Genomic DNA, 18,834 nt, shown 5'->3' with positions numbered 1-18,834 from the left:
AGAGTTCTAAGCAAATGTAGCTTAGAACCAAGCTAAATTTGGGCACTCTTTCCACTAGTTATTTATTTTTTCTTTTAAGAGGGGGCAGTGGGATAGGAGGGACTAGAACAGGGTGCTGGTAGGAGGGACTAGATGCAGCCCACAGGGTCTCCTTGTTATAAATCATCCTGAACTGAGGCATTTATATGTGAAAGAGTTCTATGGTTACTCAGGTTTCAAGTGTGAAGCCCAAGCTGTTTTAAGCCTCATGTGTGAATATACCTCAAAGTGGCTTCCTGTGGACAAAGCTAACTCATGTTCAAAACAGACACATCACATCAAATATGAGGGGTTCCTCCTCATACAAATAAAACCCAAATACTTCATCAAAATGTTTTCAGGTGGTAAGCCAATCCTTTCTGCATCACATTTTGAAAGGAAATGCAAATTATGCTGGCATAATACAGAATATCTTTTAAGGAATGGCTGATATTTATGGATGTGCTAATTATATATTGCCATTAGTAGTAAGAGAGGCAGAGTAAAAGTATAAGGCTAATAATTTAATCAGAATAAAATTAGCACCCAGGATGGTAAACAGGAGAACCGAGATTTTGCAGATAACCAGAGAAATTATGCTATGCTATATTTTAGCTTAGGCAAGGATAACATTTGTTGGTCCTTATTGATATTTCCACAATCTTTTTCAAAGTCATCATAGTATGGTATTATTTACTTCTTTTACACAGCAACTTAAATATGGCAGGATATTCAGTAAACAGAATTAATGGCAAACTCAAATTCCACATTATTTCTAAATAATAGGCAAATACAGCTGCCCAAAGAGAAACATTTTCTAAACCTGATGAAAACTGATGACCTCCAATTCAATTGTCTCCATTCTTTGTCAGCATTTCCTTACTTGCAAGGATTTTCCTCATACAGTTTCACTAGGGCTGAAATTCAGATGCATTTTAATCATGTAATCATAGGATATTTGCTTCATCTTTTTAGGGTGCAATGCTCTGAACTTGAGGCTTATGGGCATCCTACACAAAGCAGGAGACACAGGGCACTTCCACAGTTTCCCTGCCCTGCAAAATGGCTAGATGGCTGATTTTGACGGCAATGCAATATTATGGGCAAGAGGCTGGACACTGCCAGGATGCAGTGCATTTCGGTGGTGCTGGTCTCTCCCCGCCCCCCCCCCCCCGGACTTTTGTGTCCTGAGAAAAGTGGTCAGCACAGTTCTTTCCATACTGGCTGGGAAGGGCGGGGGGGGGGGGCAGTCCGAGCGGGGAATCCCAGCTCCAACATCATGCGTGCAGTAGAGTAGGCAGCATCTCTTGTGTGTGAGAGAGAAAGGCAAATGGCTCTTGTTCAGGACTGTGCTTGCCATCTGCAGCTGCGTTAAAAAATAATGGGGAAAACAACTGACCTCAACTGTGGGGAGTTTTGTCCATGAAACAGGGACACTCTTGGGTTCCCCATCCCCTGAAAACCTACTCAACAGTCTTCAGTCTCTTTCTGTGGAGAGTAGGAGAGGAGCTGCTGGATCAACTTGCAAAATAAATCTGTTCCCTGATTAATCAGGGAAACTTTTTTTAGTGACTGTCTGAGGAGTGCCTCAAATGTTAGGGCTTTTTTTCTGTCCAAACAGTAGTTTATGCTCTAATTTCTTTTTAATTCATTGAGCTAGTTCAGTTAAATGCCAGAACTCTCATTATAATGGCAGTGAGGCTCTATGTCATGAAGGGCTGAGCATGGCTTTGATGTCTAGAGTGAAGCCACAAGGGCACCCAGAAGCGGCATATGCCTGTGGGAACACATGTAGATCCGCAGCTCACACAGCATGTGGATGTTCCCTATTCACAAAGGGGTTTTGTAAATAAAATAACATTTTCTTTTCAGCATGGAAAACAGATGAGCTGATCTGAGCTCACCATCTGAGCAGAAAAATGGCCACCACATTTTACTATGAAGTGCCACACTCTGCAGAGACTGGTGTATGGACCACGGTGAATTAGAAGAAAATAGAACCAGAAGCTGTAACTGCCCAAAAATGGATCTTCAGGGACCCAGCTATCCTATGTGGTAGATCGCGGCCAGGATGCTTGCGGTGGGTATTACAGCTTATTCTCTAACAGATAACCCCACTGGATATTGTGGGAGATAACCTATGGAAAAGAGGTGACGGTGCAGGAAGACGTGGGGCTTGACAAATTCAGAAAGGTTATGCTGACCTTCACATTCTTGTACTGGATTCAAATATTTTATTAGGTTATTTCAAATAATGTTTACTTATCCTATCTAAAAACATTTCCTGTGTTTTAGCCATGACTTGGAATCTGCAACTGCCAAACGCAGACTTAAAAAAAAAAAAAAGATCACCTACACCCCCCCCCCCCCCCCGCTTTGCCACACTCTTCAGTATGGTAAATCATTTGCTTGAAGAAGAGAATAGAAATAGCGGGAACTAACTGATTTGTCTGTTGTCTTTCCTGTCAAGATTGCCCTCGCCTTGGCTTTGGTCAGAGGGAAGGACTTGATGTATGAATCATACAAGAGCTTGGCAAGGGCTCGCAGATCAGCAGACTCGGGGTTCAGCTGGTCGATGTCACTTGAAATCTCCGCCAGCAGCTTCTCCTTCTCTGCCTGTGGCATTCGCCCGAACCTGATAGCTGAAGAGTGAAGGAAAGGAAGATGTTACAACACTAACAAGATGAGCCTAGCACAGATACCTGCCGCTGTAACGACTTTTTCCCACTGCATTTCCCTGCTTCACAGAATGGAATTTTGATGGTAAAAATGCACTAAGCATAAGGGAAACAGATGAGCCGTAAAGCCATAAACTGTGCAGGCAGCAACTGATCCTGTAAAAGAGACAATGATGGTAGCATCTGGGCTCTGTGACACTGGTCTGCAGTTTTACAACAAATGGATAAATTATGAGGTTCCCCGGGAGATTTCAGAAATACTTTGCTGGAAACCACAGAGCTTGACTAGTGTCATGCCTATGTGATCGTTTCTTGCATTCTCATCTTGGTGGTTTTGGACTAAACCCAAAATGTGGGAAGTAGGAGAAAGCAAAGCAGGACTACTGTATAAAGTGGAACTGTCAATCATCAGTAATATAAATACCGGTAAATGCATTTAAACCACTTTGAACCTTAAGAGGAAAAGATCGGAGTCCCTGGAAAGAATATGGGGCAGGGAGAGAAAGAATCACGGTGTGCAATCCGCTTTTCATAATATTCTTATCTCAGCTTTCCCTTCTCATTTCCCTGTGCCCTGCACAGCCACTTGGCACTCTGTCCCTGTATAGCCAAAGCAGGGGCATTTATTTTGGGATTCCTAGATCTTTCCTGTTATGCAAATACTTGGCTCACACTTGGTTACACTGTGTTTCTGGGTCAGAAATAGCATTTTCCTCTCACCTGTGAATAGATTTTGATTGCAAGACAAAAAGAAACAAACAACAACAAATTAAAAAAACCCACATGGAAGTCATTGAGTAGTTGATTGCTCAACCGATCAATGCTGGCTTTATAATTGCAAAGAGGGGCCTGATTTGTTCCGCATCTCCATCATATGTAACTTCCAGTGACTTGTAAGTGGGGACCAGCCTACTTCTCTCATGTTAGGTCTCTTTTGTAGCCATCCTTTATGATGTTGTCTGCCCAGAAAGGATGCAGGAAACCAATGACCACTTAGTAAAGTGCAAATTTAGGCTGCTTCCTGAAAATACAGTATACCCATGAGAAGTCGCGGTTCAGCATTCGTGGCCTCAGTCTTTTGCGGAATATTCCGTGTGGCGGCTTGCTCGTAAGGAGATCGTTTTCGCTGAGTGAGTCCAAGCTGATTGCCTTGTGAGTAAGCATTGCTAGCAAGGAGATTGGTTTGGACTCACTCGGAGAAAACGATCTCTGCGCGTGCCCATCTCTGCCCCTGCCTCACCACGCGCATGCACCTGCCCCCCGGCCTGCGCCCCCCGCCTACACTGCCTTCGTGGTTTTTCACAATTCGCGGGTGCTCTAGGAACATAACCCCCGTGAATTTCGGGGGACTACTGTATTCCATCTACTATTTCTTCCTATAGAAATGTTTGAATAATTCCTTACTGATACTTATTTTGGACTTTAACCTGCAGTATAATTTTTCCCTCCCACAGAGACAGTATGTGTATTTACATAGTTGCCACCAACAGTTGCTAGTGAGAGATTCTCGTCACACTGCCCACTTTTTGTCTTTGGGAAAAATGCTCTCCCACAAATCTTAGAACCTCTTAACATTAACTATAGCGTTTGCATGCATATAATGCCATCATCTGAACAGGTTGCTCTTGTTCTTTTCTGATGTGTAGTTGCTACATCAGAAATGGCACGCAAGTCCACATCCGGTCCTTTATCTACAGTCAATTAATTCCTTTGTAGATGGTAGCGTGAGTCACTCTTGCTCACAGAGCCCACTGATTTTACATATACTGCTACAGGATCAGTGAAATTCCTATAATCAATTCTGAGCTACAGTACATACTTGCTGCCAAGTACAGTGTGACTCAACTCAAAGCAACAGTTCTCAGGGCAAGGGAAGAAAGTCCTTCTGGTCTAATTGTGTTTATTCATAATTTGCATGCATTTGAAATTTGTCTGATATTGGGAAAGCTTTCCATAGCTTGCCTCTTATGTGACTCAGACATCTTGGGCCTTTTGAACTCTGGAAGGACAGTTTATTTGGGATACCATTTCCTCTTCAGACAGAAAGCACCAAGCATACACACTAATTGTTCTCGCGCAGTATTCTTTTACAGAACAAAGCAGAACACACCCTCGCATGCAAAACATTATTGGAGATCCATCATGAAAGAAAAAGATCAACAGAAGTTATTTAATTCCAGCAAGAGTACATTGGCACTGGTTAAAGTCATATTGTTCTCAGTCATACTAAAGTGCCACGATGGTGACTATGGGGAGAGGTTTGTAATGCAACTGAAAAAAGCTTCACACATTGAAGGGGAAAAATAGAAAGACTATCTTGCATTATTTCCTTCATTGACACTATGCAGTGGTTTTGCATCATGTTTGTCAAGCAAATCAACCCTTTGCTAAATTTTGTTGATTTTTCCTAGGGATACTGGGATTACAGCCTTGATTATTATCTTGCTACAGAGAAAAGGTAATGAGAAAAAATGTGCATATCCAGTTGCTGGCAGGTTTAAAATATTAAAATACTGTTTTCAAGCATTGTGGAGAAGTTAGGGATGCCCCCCCTTCACATTACGCTATGAAGGTGCTTTGGCCTCCATCATGATGTCCATTTTGTGAAGTCTCTGTGATTTTCCAACACTTCTTTTTAGGCAGAGACCTCACATGGTTTCTGATTCATGTGATTAGGGCCTGATGTGGAATTCCCAAACTCCCAATTCTCAGAAGTGTATATGGTGGTTATGTATGATCTAGGATAAAGTCATACTCTTTTCGGGCTCAAAACTTATTCTAGGAGTAAGCAACCTGTAGCCCTCCAGGTATTTTGGCCTACAACTTCCATCAACCTAAATAACTGGAGGGGCATGAATTACCTACCTTCCTTGGTTCTATGACTCTGAAAAGCTTTGTGCTCCCTACAGATGGTGACTGTATTATTTATAGTCTTCATTTCCTCAGGACAATTCCATGCTCACCAAACTTTATCGCTCGCAACAAAGCAGACAACTGACAATTCTTGTGTTCCTATGCAACTCTACCATATTTGCCTGCAATAAACTCCCAGCAAAGCACACAATACCTTCAATGATTAGTGCAATGATCAGTGCAATAAAGTGATTAGTGCACAAGCACTGGAGGTTGGCACATGTTGCAATTCCTTGTCATGCAGTTTTCTTTCCCCAGTCACAGGAATTGGAGCCAACAAGAAAGGGAACTAATGGGAGTTTCAGACAACCTAGTTAGGGTTGTCTGGAACATTATCATGTCTGAAACATTAGACATTAGACATGTAGTCTTCATATCAGATTAAAAAACTGATGTGGTTGTTTTCAGCAATCTACTCAGGTTAATTGATTAGGGAAATGAGTAAGAACCAATAAGAACCACAATGCAGTTGAAAGGTCTTCAGAACTTTTCATTGATTAAAACTATTCTTGAAAATCTTTATTTCTGTCAATAATTAGCAGTCCTTCCATTATGGTATTTCAGAAAAGCTAATGGATTTAACCCTTGGGTCATGCTACTGGCAGGGAGCGGATCTTTAAGAGTTGGTAGCTGTCCCTTTGCTATAGTACTGCTGGTTCTTCTTGTGCTGAAAAGCCGAAGTAGCATCTGCCTATCAGTATTTCTGAAACTCTGAAAAGCCACAAGCAATTTATACCGTGCTTCTTCCAAACAAAATATGCACTAAACTAGAAGCACATGAGAAAAACCTGAAGGTCAGGTTGCTAAATGATTAGTAAGGATGGGAACCAGGAGGCACATTTTTCTGTCCCTGAGGGTGGAATCTGATGTTATAAAAGGCACAGGCCTGTGGCTGAAATTGGCATACCGTGCTGAGCTCTTTCCTTCCCCACCTGGGAACATAAAAATAATCATGCTAGAGCAGACCATGAATCCATCTCATCCAGTGCTCTGTTCACACAGCGGCCAACCAGCTGTTCACTGGGACTTATAAGCAGGACAGGAGTACTTCTGCAACCTCCTGCCCATGTTCTCCAGGAACAGGTGTCCGCAGACACACTGCCTCTGCTACTGGGTGCAGCATAGAGCTGACAGGACAAGCGGCCATTGAGCCTTGCCTTTTATGAATCTGTCTATCCCACTTTAAAGCTGTCTAAACTGGTGGCCATCAATTCATCTTGTGGAAATGAGTTCCATAGTTGAACCTGTATAACAGAACTTTCCCCATTATCATTAAGCTGCCTTTCTTCCTGCCCCACCACCAACAGCATGTAGGGACAAGGAAACAAATACTGCGATGATGACACAACACAGGTTAAGGTTGTACTATAGATTACAGGGAAATGGAGGTGGGGGAACTTGATACGGGGTTTCTGTTTTTGGCAGCAGCCCCACTGCTTTCACAACTTCCAGTTTCCTCCTGGGAAGCATGACAAAGTTAATCCCTGTTCTGCCCTGAAAGCTAATATACTAATTAGGATGAACTTGCACAGACATGTGTGCAATGTTAGTCTCCTACTGATGAATTCGCAGATCACACTGACATGGTTCAAAGATCTATGGAACAGGGCAGGAACGTAAGGATGACGACAATGATGCTCCTATCTAAGGGAAACATACTCTGTTGCCAGCAACCAGCTCACGCTCGCCCACATTGCAGACAATCTCCCCAGATTCACAATCCAAACGGAAATATAGGGACCTACCACAGCCACAAGTTTTGGTAGATCATGCCCCTTGGGCGGTGATGTGATAACAACTGCCAGATCTTTCCAATGAGTGTTGTGTTTATTATTGTACCTACTCCCAGTAGGAAGCGTGACATTCATCAGAAAAAACTGGAATGATCTAGTACTCATTTGAAATTGTTACTAAAGTATATTTCTATAAGATACTTGAGAAAAATGTTTTGAAAGTAAGATTTTTGTTCTTAAAATAAAAGCAGTACTGGTCTGAGAAAACATTTCTCATAACAATTTATTTGTTGGTATTAGCATCACAAGTTAAGATTTCCTTTGGCGTCAGTAAACTAAATTTTATACTGAAAATAACAAAAACCACAGAGAAGTTATTTTCCCAGTCATGTCTGCAATTCTTTACCCTTTGAATTACATAAGTCTCTATGTTATGACATTCTATTCCTGTTTTCATTTGTCTTTGCCAAAAGAGAGTCTACAAAATCTTCATTCGAATTGGTTCTCTCTGGAATTCTGATACTGAGTATTTTCACATGAATTTATAAGATAAGCTTAAAGTATACAGGAGAATGTCTTTAAATTGTCCAGTACCAGCCTTTGAAGTCCTTCAGATAGCCTGTTGAGATATGTCAGTGCAAAACTGTATGTTATACACAAACACATTCTTTTAAACCCCAATGGGCCAAATGTACCACATACTGCTCTAAACCCAAGTCTACCATCTTGTGGAAGAAGAAAAGTGACTTAGAGGAGTGGTAGCAAGAAAAAAATTGAGTAAGAAAGGAGTTAAGCAACATATCTGCTCCTACTTCCATGCTGAAAGTTTTCCCTCACCCAAAGCAGAGTACTACTAGAAGTATCATTTTTGCATTATAATACCCCACTGTATAAGAATTAGGCAAAATTGTATGTCTGTGGTGAGGAATTAACTTAGGCGGGAAACATAAGCCACATATATGGAGGAAACATAAGCATAGTAAAGTCAGAGCTTTACCAATTTTTCACTGACTAAAATTGCAAGGTAAGTCAAAGAGGGCTTTGGGGAAAGCCCAAACATAGCCATGTCCCTTTCTTGTTTCTTTTATAGCTCTTGTATTCTTCTGCCCCTTTACAATGCCACTTATTCATTCTGAGGTTTTTTAATGTGTGTGTGATGACACCACAGTGCTAATGTAGCCAGTGAAATTTGGCTGTGTGGTATCATTGGTGAGGACAAATGAAGCAACATTATTTTTCTTGAGATGAGAAGAAAATGCTTCTCTGTATTACCAAAGCAAGCAGGTGATACCTGAGGACATGTTTACTGCCTTGCCATACTGTGCTGCAAGGATGGGTAATAGCACAACCACAACACAGTGTGAAAGACAGCACAGTACAGACAAGAATATAAGAAGCAGTTCCTGCTATGGTGTTTTCAACATCACAGCCCATAATTCCTCTGTCCTGGGAGGTCAAGTGATGCCCAAAGGACAATTTGATACCACTTTGGTATAAAGTTCTGTCTTTCCTCAGTCTTGGCAAGATGAGCCTATAGCTCATTTTTGACCTCTCTCCTGCCACCAAATACACTCCCATTCCAGGGTCTCTATTTCTGACAAAACCAGAAGCAATCACCAATAGTAATGGATCTACAAATCCTGACCCCATCACCTCAGACAGAAGGGCTGTGACACACGGGGTTGTCTCTTGCCTTAATGTATATGGAATATATATGGTGCTTGTGGTCCTTACCCCTCTGTGAAGCAATTACTTCATGTTCATCTGTGTATTCCCCTATCTTTTGCACTGTATTTTCTATGACACAGAACAAATGAGTCAGAAACCAAAAGGGTCATGAGATGGGTGAGCCAAATAATGATATAATCTGAATGACTATGTTAGTATGCAAATAACCAAGCAAGCAAAAGCTAGGGCACTAAGAAGGAAACACAGCAATGGAAAAGAAGGTAACAGGATTAGAGGTGTAGAGGGAAAGTGTAACTTAGATAACATGAAAGTTTTTGAAATGACATTGCCTGGTGGCTATGCATAGCCTGTACCTCAGTGTCAAAACCAACTTAACTGTGGCCATCTTTTTCCAGAAATGAGGACTTGTGGAAACAAGAACTCTTATAAAAGGCCAGCCAGAAAAAGGTACATTTAAATGATTACAGAGAAAGTGAAGAGAGAACAGATCACAGCTAGATCATCATGACAAAAACTGTACAGCACTTTCATGTATACCTTGGAAATGGAACGATGCAACTTAGTTCTAAATGCACTACAGTCCAGCAAAAGATAATGCAGAAGAGCAAGTGCGGCGGCGGCAGCAATGGGAGCAAAGAATGATAAGCACTTCTTGTGTACAACAGATACAGCAAACAAAACACCAGTCACCATCTTGTTGATACTTCCAGACCTCTTCCAGCTGCTTTGCAAGAAGAGCAGCTTTATGCTACTTTCCAGGAGGAGCTTTCTGACTGAGCCAGTGTGCAAACTAGTACTGTGTGAGGCCAATAATCACAGCAGGAAGGCATTAAAGAAGCGGCAAGTGCAGGCACACACTTTTCCCACTCCATTCCTACATTCGAGAAGCTCACATGGTAGCTATTCATCTGTGTGAACTCCTCTTCACACATTGTATTTTTCAGTTGCACACCTGGAATTTTTTAGGCTGACACCTAGCAATGTTAAGTGTGAATATGAAAAATGTATATGTGTATCTCTGGAAGAAAAATATTATACGGACAATATTTTCATAAAGATATGATGGACTGCATTTCCCTCTTAAGAGTGCACTCAAGGCAACCGCTATTTACAGGTCTTCTCTTACCCTGAATGTAAATCTCATGGACATCTGCCTTGCATGCTGCCAAGCACCATTTTGTCTCTGACTTCAGACGTTTCATCTGCACCGTATCTGTGTGTAAAACTTCCACTGAATGTTGGCCTGTCTTTCATGGTAGAGGCTCAGATCTGAAGTAGGCTATCAATTGCACAGTTTAAGACTAATGTTGTTGGCTATTTTGCATATAAGTCCTGTAAGGTATAGCTTTTATATCACCTGAAGTTCCTGTTCCTGCCTAATCTTGGAAGCTAAGCAGGGTTGGGCCTGGTTGAAATCTGGAGGGGGGCCTTAGTGTTGTGAACTACTCAGAAAGCTTTGTCTACAAGCTTTGTCCAATGTTACTCCTGAAATCAATGGAACAAGTGTACTAATTCGATGAGGGAGGGAGGAAGTGAAAAAATAACAATATAATTACCATTATGTGACATTCCAACTGCAAGGCATTTCTGAAATCTGCAGTATTGACATTTATTTCTGCTTTTCTTATAGATGCGGCAGTTGAGATCACACCGATCATAGATTAACTTTAATCGTATTGTCCTGCGAAAGAAACCCTTCAACACAAATAAGGAAATAGGAAAAATATTAGTCATAAAGAACCTTTCATCGTGCAGTATCCCATGCTGTTGTCCCTCAGACATTAGCAATGCTCCCGGAGCAACTCAGTCTTTCTGCCTGCACATCCTGTCCAGCATGTACAGGTGCAATGCACAACCACGTACACAGCTGTGCTTGAAACGAACAAGATTCTCCTCTTGTACACAGTTCAGAACCTAGTTTCCCTAACATAGTATCATTTGTACTAATATAATAACTCAGCTGGATACTGGCCATTTTTTTCTGCTTTCTTTGGGAGACAAATCTGTACCCATTTTCTACACTTTCTTCTACCACAAGATATAAGGGATAGTTCATCACCTTTATAAAACCCTGATTATTCACATTTTACACAGAACCATTGAGTATTTTCCAAGCTAGATTTGCATTTATTTAAACACAAGTTCTCTTAGTTTCAACAGGAATAAGTCAGTGATGAGGAACCTGTGGCCCTCCATGAGAAGCTTTCTCACAATTCCTGGTCACTGGCCATGCTGGTTGGATGAATCCAACAGTACTGGAAGGTCCAGATTCCCAATGCCTGCAATGCAAGTTTTGAAATGACAAAAAACGCTTTCTTTTTTGTTTAAAAGATCACATTACCTACCTTGCAGCCTTCACATGCATGTACCCCGTAATGAAACCCAGAAGCTTTGTCTCCACACACTCGGCATTCAATAGCCATCAGGGAATTTGAAGTTTCTTCATAAGGTTTATTGTACATCTGAACTTTTTCTGAGTAGTATGGTGGAGAAGGAGGTTCCATCTTGATAGCATCTGAAGTACAGAATGATTTCCAAAGAGCAGTTAGTTATAATAATTATTACTACATTGCATTTAAATCCTACCTTTTTTCCTCTTGTGAAGAATCAGAAGTGGCTTACATAGTTACTCCATTTTACCCTTGCAACAAGAATCTGTGAGGTTGGTGAGAGTAAGTGACTGACCCAAAGCTACGCAGTGAGCTTCATGGCGAGTGGAGACTAGAACCTGGATCTCCCCAGTTCCTAGTCCAACAATCCCACAATACACTTAACGTTGACATTTTCTCAACACAGGCAAGCTTGGCAACACATATCTCTAAATATAATTACCTGTCTTGAATAAATTCAGGCTTCAGATTGGGAAAAATCCTCAAAATACATTTAGCCAAGTGTTATTAGAGGTTTCTGGTTAAGAGCCTGAACAGACTGCTGGAAATCCTTACTCTCAGTCATGAACTCACTGGATAGCCTTGGACAAGCCACTGGCTGGATCAGTCACCATGACCAAATCATGACTTGGCCTTCATAAATGAAACACAGGCTCCTGAACACATACTCTTCTTCTTCCCTCCTTCTCCCATGTGCTCTGATCCCCTTCTTCACAGCTTTGTTTATGGTAACCATAGCATGAGGAGACATTCAAACTGGAAAAAGACCATGGCTGCTGAAAATTAAGAGCTAGCCTCTAAACCAGACCAGGACATCCAGTTCAAACCATAATTTCAACTGTTATAAACACAGGCCGATTGTGGAAATCAGGAAGGAAGGAAAGGATGTGTAGCATGGTGCCAATGGCCAAATTAATGTTGGTATCAAAAGCAAGCAATGGCGGCATCTAACCCCGCTTCCCTGCCGCCGCCACCACTATGTAATGTGTTCAACTCTTTTAGCTTTCCTATAATGATTCCAGATAATAGCTATACAGCACTCTTTGAGAATCTGTGGTATCCTGCGTCTGGGAAGTGTTATGCCTGATGCCCAGAATAATAAGAGTGGTATTATTTGATCACTTCATGTTGAACATTTTGTGTATCCAACAGTGTGGGCCAGCAAGTTGCATTTGAAAGCTGGGGAGCATAGAGCGGAGGTAGAATTGGAAGGGGCCTACAGGGGCACTGTACATGCGGTCACCCACCTGGCTGCATGCCCGCACCCTTCCAGCTTAGCAAAGGTGGCTCAACATGCTGGCTCAATGGGTAGTTATGCAGACAGGTAATAATCCATTTGTTGCAAGGGTTACTATTGAGATGTAACTGACATGCCTAAGTTCTTTAATTCCATTAGAGCAATTAATAGTAATAATAAGAGTAAAATAACAGTAACAATAACATGAGATCTAATAATTATCTAATTATTGGTAAAACATAAACACATTAAAATATTTTTAATAAACCAATATGATTCTCAGGGCACCTTTCAACAAACACTGCATATTTTCCTCCTTAGACTGTGGCAAATATTTTATTGCCAGGTGTTCCCAAAGTCTTTCAGTTCTTGGTAATTTCCAATCAACCTGCTCTAACTGGCTTTCATGTTTGCAACAAAGAACTCTCCTTAATCAATATGGGCTAGTTATTGTGTTCTGTTTTTAGTAAAGCTATGAGCAAGGCATGTCTGTGAAACAGTGGAAAATCGAGATCTACTTTCCAAAAGTTAAAACCAGGCAACACCACATTCTTGATGTACTTTGGCATTTGAAACTTGGAAGAGCACTGGGAGTGGATACTGCTCCCTATGACTTTGTTTTGTCTGCATTTGCTTGGTTACATGCATCAGCTATGATGGAGACCTACATTTTGTGCTTCCCTATTATTGGGCAAATTTGCTCCAAAAGGAGTAAGTCACTGTTACATTAGTGACACAATCTTACCTACTATAGCTCTGGTATACTCCTGTCCATACTAACTATACATACTAATAGTGACTTAATGTATTTTAACAACTCAATTTATTGGGATTAATTCAAGCACAGCACATGAATATCCTCTTTTCAACTGAATTCCTGAAGGTGAGGGAAGTTATAGCTTTATTCCTTGTTAATTATTGTAAATAGGGGGAAAGGGTGATAAACATTTTCCAGACAAATACAATTTCTAATATTTCTTGAATGTTTTGTCATAGTCAAAAAAAATCTTAAAGGTAAAATGGCTGAGTTGGGTTACCCAGCCATTTTAGCAGTAAGTTATTTTTGCTGCCATAGAGAATAGAAAATGAAGCACAAGCCACGGGACAGATCAGTTTACAGCTAGAGCAGCTTCCATTTCTCATTCAGTTAGGGCTGAGGAATCTGCAGCCTTCCAGATGTGGGACTACAACTCCCGTCAGAACCAGCCAGCACAGTCCATCATTGGGGAGAATGGAGATGTAGTAAAGCAACTGGCTCTCAATCCATGTCCCAGCTGAAGAAATTATGATGATCAACTGAGGGGGAGAGGAATTACAATAATAGCTACACCCAGTCTCCTTCTCTCACACAATCATGCCGCCATGACAAAGAAGACAAAGAGCAGCATCTTCCATATCCCATATTATCTAAAAATGGAGAGCTTCATGAATGATAAAATATGTTGTGAGCCGCCCCGAGGCTTCGGCAAGGGGCGGCATAGAAATGTTTTAATAAATTAAAAAAATAAAATAAAATAGAGACTTTTTAAACTAAAGCTGAAAACATTTTGTTTCAGTTATATCTTTGAAAATGAGAGATGCTGAAGCACCCTCCCAAAGCTTATAAAATATAAAACAGTAAAAAGCCTGTCTTACTTTGGCACTCTTGAAACTTCATATCGTATTTGTAGTCAATGGCCATCTGGTCAGTTCTTGCAAGAGGAAGGTCCTCATAATGTGGTGAAGAAAGAGTAGAAAAATCAACTGTGGTAAAGGGCTTTATGTCAAAGGAATGGGAGTGGTCGTCCATGGCAGAAAGGTCCACAGGGCTGATTCCAAAGTTCATGGGCCAAAACGGCATTTCTGTGTCAACCATTGTCAACCCTGAAACAAAGAACGAAACAAAGAAGCAAACAAACAAATGAGATCCAGAGCTTAGGAAAGACAACTGTACATCAATATACTTCCTTAATACAGCACGGGGACGTGGAAAGTAGATGAAAGCAAATTACAAAAACTTGACTGAAGTGAGCAGATGCCTATGCCAAGAGCTACAAACATCTTTAAAAGTGCCCATCATCATCATCATCATCATCATCACCATCATCATCTTGTGCCTATTCACAATACTGGGCATCTTACAACATTAAAAGAATGAACAATAAAAACATTAATGGAAATATTCAAGAATTAAAAATATACATAAAATCACTGTAATATTAGAAGTATTTAAAATGCCAACATCAAAAGAGCAGTTGTATGCAGTCTGCTTTGCAGTTCATACAGAAGAGCACTACTTGGGAAAAAAGGCAAAAGCCTAGAATAAACCTTATTTATTGGATACCAGCCAATGTTTGTACCCTAAAAATTTCTAGTATGAGAAGATGAAGAATAAAGCAAGGCCAAAGCACAGTTTTGGTTGTTGATCTATTGCCATTTTTTAAAAAAGTACTATAGAAAAAGTCTATACCTCAGAAAGGAGACCTTTGTTTCTTATGCTGACTGATGGTTTTAATTTATCTACCACAGTATTTCTCTTCATTATTTTGGATTCTTCTAATTCTTTTAATTGGAAAAATGGTTTGAAAGGTATTTTAATGTTGTTTATCACCATGAACACTATTTTATACAAAAAAGATAGGATATAAACTATTTCACTACATAAACAAATAAATGCAGAATTAGGGAAACAGAGTAAAGATGCACAGGCTATATCCAGACTGACATGAAACTACATAATTTTCTTCTCATTCTGTCCTACATTGCAGTAATCATCTCACTTCACTATAGTTTACACAGGCAATACGATACAGCCAATGTTATTTTCTTTTTTCTCATTTGTTTGTATATAAGTCTCAATGGATGAAAAAGATTGTGACTGCCCATGTCTTGTTGTATTATTGCTCTTGTGTTACTAAAATGCTTTACATTAACTACATAGCTTTGTCCTGGCATATATTTTATTGGCGTATCAAAGAAAGCTTTGGGATTTGATTTAGAAAGGAAAAGCAAATTATCATCATGGCTTGTTCCTGGCTGATGTTGGAGTTGTTTGCCCTTGAACAAAGGATTCAAAGGTTAAGCAACTCCAACTCCCCTATTCAGGTATCACAGATACAAAGACTGTTAATACAACAGGACACCGCTTCAGCATGGTACGTGTCTCTGAACTTCTTGGGCTAATTAACCTAAGATTTGCCATCAAATGCTACCATGACACCCAAACAGGCCCAAACAGTGAATGGACACTGGTGACTTTTACTGGTGCTGGTGCATGTCTACTGATAAATCCCATATTACATCTCAATGCAAATTAAATTACTAACAAAATTTTTCACCTTACATTAACTTCTGTGTGAATTATAATGCAAATCTGTTGCTGCTGCTGGTGGTGTTGTTTTTAAATAGTTATTATTATACCAAGTCTGCTAGGTTAAGGACCAAAAATAATTACATGTATTTAGGGAGTAAATAGATAATACAACAAAGCAATACCTAAGTACAATTCACAAGGAAGTTTGTCACTGTAGTTCTATACAACTCTCTTTAACTGCAATGGGTATTGAGAAATGGATAAATCCAGATTAGAGCCACCGTGACTTTTAGAAAAGCAGCTTTCCTTGGGCATTGCATTTAAACTTGGACTTTACACCTTTATATAATAAGAACCATTTCATGCTGTTTACCCTGAGCCGGCGACCACGGCCCTGTCTTTTTGCCCAAAAGCTGTTCTTTAAAAATGCAGCAATATTTTATCACTCTTAGGACTATAAGAATAAACAGGAGAGGCTTGTTTCAACTTTTAACTTCCTCCGTGACATATGCAAACATTTCACAGTGGCTGTTGTCACTGCAAAAGCAGCAGATGCACTCTGTGACCTGGGTGAGTCTAGGCATGCCCTGGAGTTTGCAATCCTAAATTTACTCATTTGGGAATAAAACCCCATTAAAATCAATTGGAGATTTTTAGATTAAACATGCCCAAGAGCAGGTTGGAAGCATCTTTTTTATGATTATGACATTTTCTTCAGAAGAAGCACTAAGTACACAGGAAGTGCGTATGTTGTACAATACTTCTGACTGCTGCTACCATCATTGAACAAAGATGATTTAACAAGTTCAGGAAATTTTGAGGCAAAATTGGCACAGGAGCTCAAAAATGCAAAAGGGAAAAGAGAGACACTTCAGAATAATGCATGTCAAGGGATTTCACAGCCATTCCCTATCTTTGTTAACAAACCTAAATGAAAAGGCCCTGCCTTAAGAACACACCAATCCAGTCTCTCTAGGTGGTGGGACATATACCAGTTCCTCCACTGATCACTGTAAATTTTGGGTAGGTTCATGTGAAAGGAGAAAGTCTTCAGATCCCTGGCATGCAGACTACAACTCTGCTTCACAAAGCTTGTGGATGGAGCCACTGATGCTGGCACTTCAACCCCTTGGTCTGTTCAAGATATAGCCACTGTTTAAGACAAATTGATAACCAGCACTTTATAATATTTCCTGACTAGTTTCAAGGCAAATGACTGACCATGATGAGTGGAAAGCATTGCTGGATCACCATATTCTTTTTGTCACATCTTGAGAAATCGGAAAGGGCAAGACTGCATGAAAGTTTAAGACAAAAATTATTCATGTTATAGCAGGCCTTTTTCTGTCTAAGCAAGAATGTTCTTGAAAATTGCTCTGGAGTTTGTTTACACTCCTATACTTTAAGCATTTAAGGATTCAATCCTATGGTCATCAAGGCAGAGTCTAGATGGTCACAGGATAATTCAGAGTCCCATCTCTGACTGCCGAGATGAGCTTGGACGGTGGAGTTGGAGTGCCCTTCCCCACTTCCACACTGGCAGATGGGCCTACAAGGCCAGGGAGGGGAGGGGAGAGGAAAGCACAGCATATGAAGTCTCCTGGGAGTGCCCCTTTCCTCTCCTCTCCTCGGCTCGCCCTCTGAAGCACCACACTTACACAACCACAATCAGTCACATAAATGGGATATGATGGGAAGAGGAGAGAGGTGGCCTTAATCTCCACACTCCTGCACCATGTACAGATTGCCTATAATTCTGCAAGTTTGGAGAGCTACAGGGAATCATTGGATTGTATTGCAAGGGTTTTGCTATTTATTATTACAAATAAAAAGCCAGCTTTTTTTCTTTAAAAACAACAGCATGTGCGCTGAAGCTCCTGTATTCATGGCCTTTCAGTTGCTTCAATTTATTTTGTCTGTAATTCTTTTCCATCTGTATGATATCGGTGAGATGGTGGCATTGATCCAATTCCCCCCACTGCCCAGAAGTAAAATCTAACAGCCATGGCTCCAAAAGGAAAGTGCTAGTACTTGAACAGAACTGCTCAGGTTATTGAAGTTGGACAACCTCAAATAAGAGGAATAATCTTTCTTTATATGCCTGTAGATCTTAGGGGCTTGGTTTTGTTTTGAGCACACTGAGAGATATTATAGGCATGCCAATGCTATGCTCAGAGCTTCTGTGCCAGGACTGAAGTAGACATACTGTGTAATGTGATCCTTTGCAAAACAGTACTGATGAAGCAAAATATCAGCAAAAGGAACAGCACTAGTAGCACTTTTGGAGAACTTCTGTATCAACCGTGGGTTCAAATGGGTTCAAATTTCTATGACATGGATCTGAGGAGTCTAAAGTAAATTGTTTCTTTTCAAGTTGGGTGGATTCTTGTCAACCTTTTTTTTAAACAGGGAGGGGATTTTTGCATATTTGCACTTGTGCTAAAATGAACTTGCAACCATCAGAACAAAGTTCTTTCACGGTCATAAAAGAAATCTGTTTCCATCAATGAATGAATGGTGGAACAAAAGACACTTGATCATCCATGAAACCAAAATGGAATGGAATTAACAAAATCAGTACATTCCTGCATGGAAGAGCTTTGGCTAAGAGTGTACTAGAGAAATTAAATAAATAAGGGCACCAGCAATGTACAGTGATGGCTGGAGCATCATCGCCGTAGCCTGCACTTGCCTTGTCCTCACATATGCACTATCTGGCCACAGTCTCATTCCCTGCCCAGGCCTCCTCGGCTCCAGCAATCAGGAAACATGCATAAAGTCCCCACAGGCTCCTCAGAAGGTTTCAGCCTCACAGAAATACACTTAATTATACACACTGCAAATAACACTATGCATAGCACATATAAACTGGTATCTATGGAAG

The 18,834-nt window shown here is 40.6% G+C and overlaps 1 protein-coding gene across 1 annotated transcript in view; it reads right to left on the bottom strand.

Moving 5' to 3' along the window:
* PPARG (peroxisome proliferator activated receptor gamma) overlaps nucleotides 1-18,834 on the bottom strand; it is a 58,761-nt gene that overhangs the window by 11,057 nt on the left and 28,870 nt on the right. The window contains exons 2-5 of the mRNA XM_044451435.1: nucleotides 14,294-14,521; nucleotides 11,377-11,546; nucleotides 10,588-10,726; nucleotides 2,461-2,660 (exon numbers count right to left, since the gene is read on the bottom strand). Of these exons, the coding sequence (XP_044307370.1) occupies nucleotides 2,461-2,660; nucleotides 10,588-10,726; nucleotides 11,377-11,546; nucleotides 14,294-14,513 (729 nt within the window). The 5' untranslated portion in view covers nucleotides 14,514-14,521. The remainder of the gene's footprint in view (nucleotides 1-2,460; nucleotides 2,661-10,587; nucleotides 10,727-11,376; nucleotides 11,547-14,293; nucleotides 14,522-18,834) is intronic.

Source organism: Varanus komodoensis, unplaced genomic scaffold (genome assembly GCF_004798865.1).
Source record: "Varanus komodoensis strain SLA01 unplaced genomic scaffold, ASM479886v1 scaffold6_2, whole genome shotgun sequence".
NCBI classification, from domain to species: Eukaryota; Metazoa; Chordata; class Lepidosauria; order Squamata; family Varanidae; genus Varanus; species Varanus komodoensis.
The sequence above is the reverse complement of the archived record's forward strand: the minus strand, read 5'-3'. Positions and strand labels throughout refer to the sequence as shown.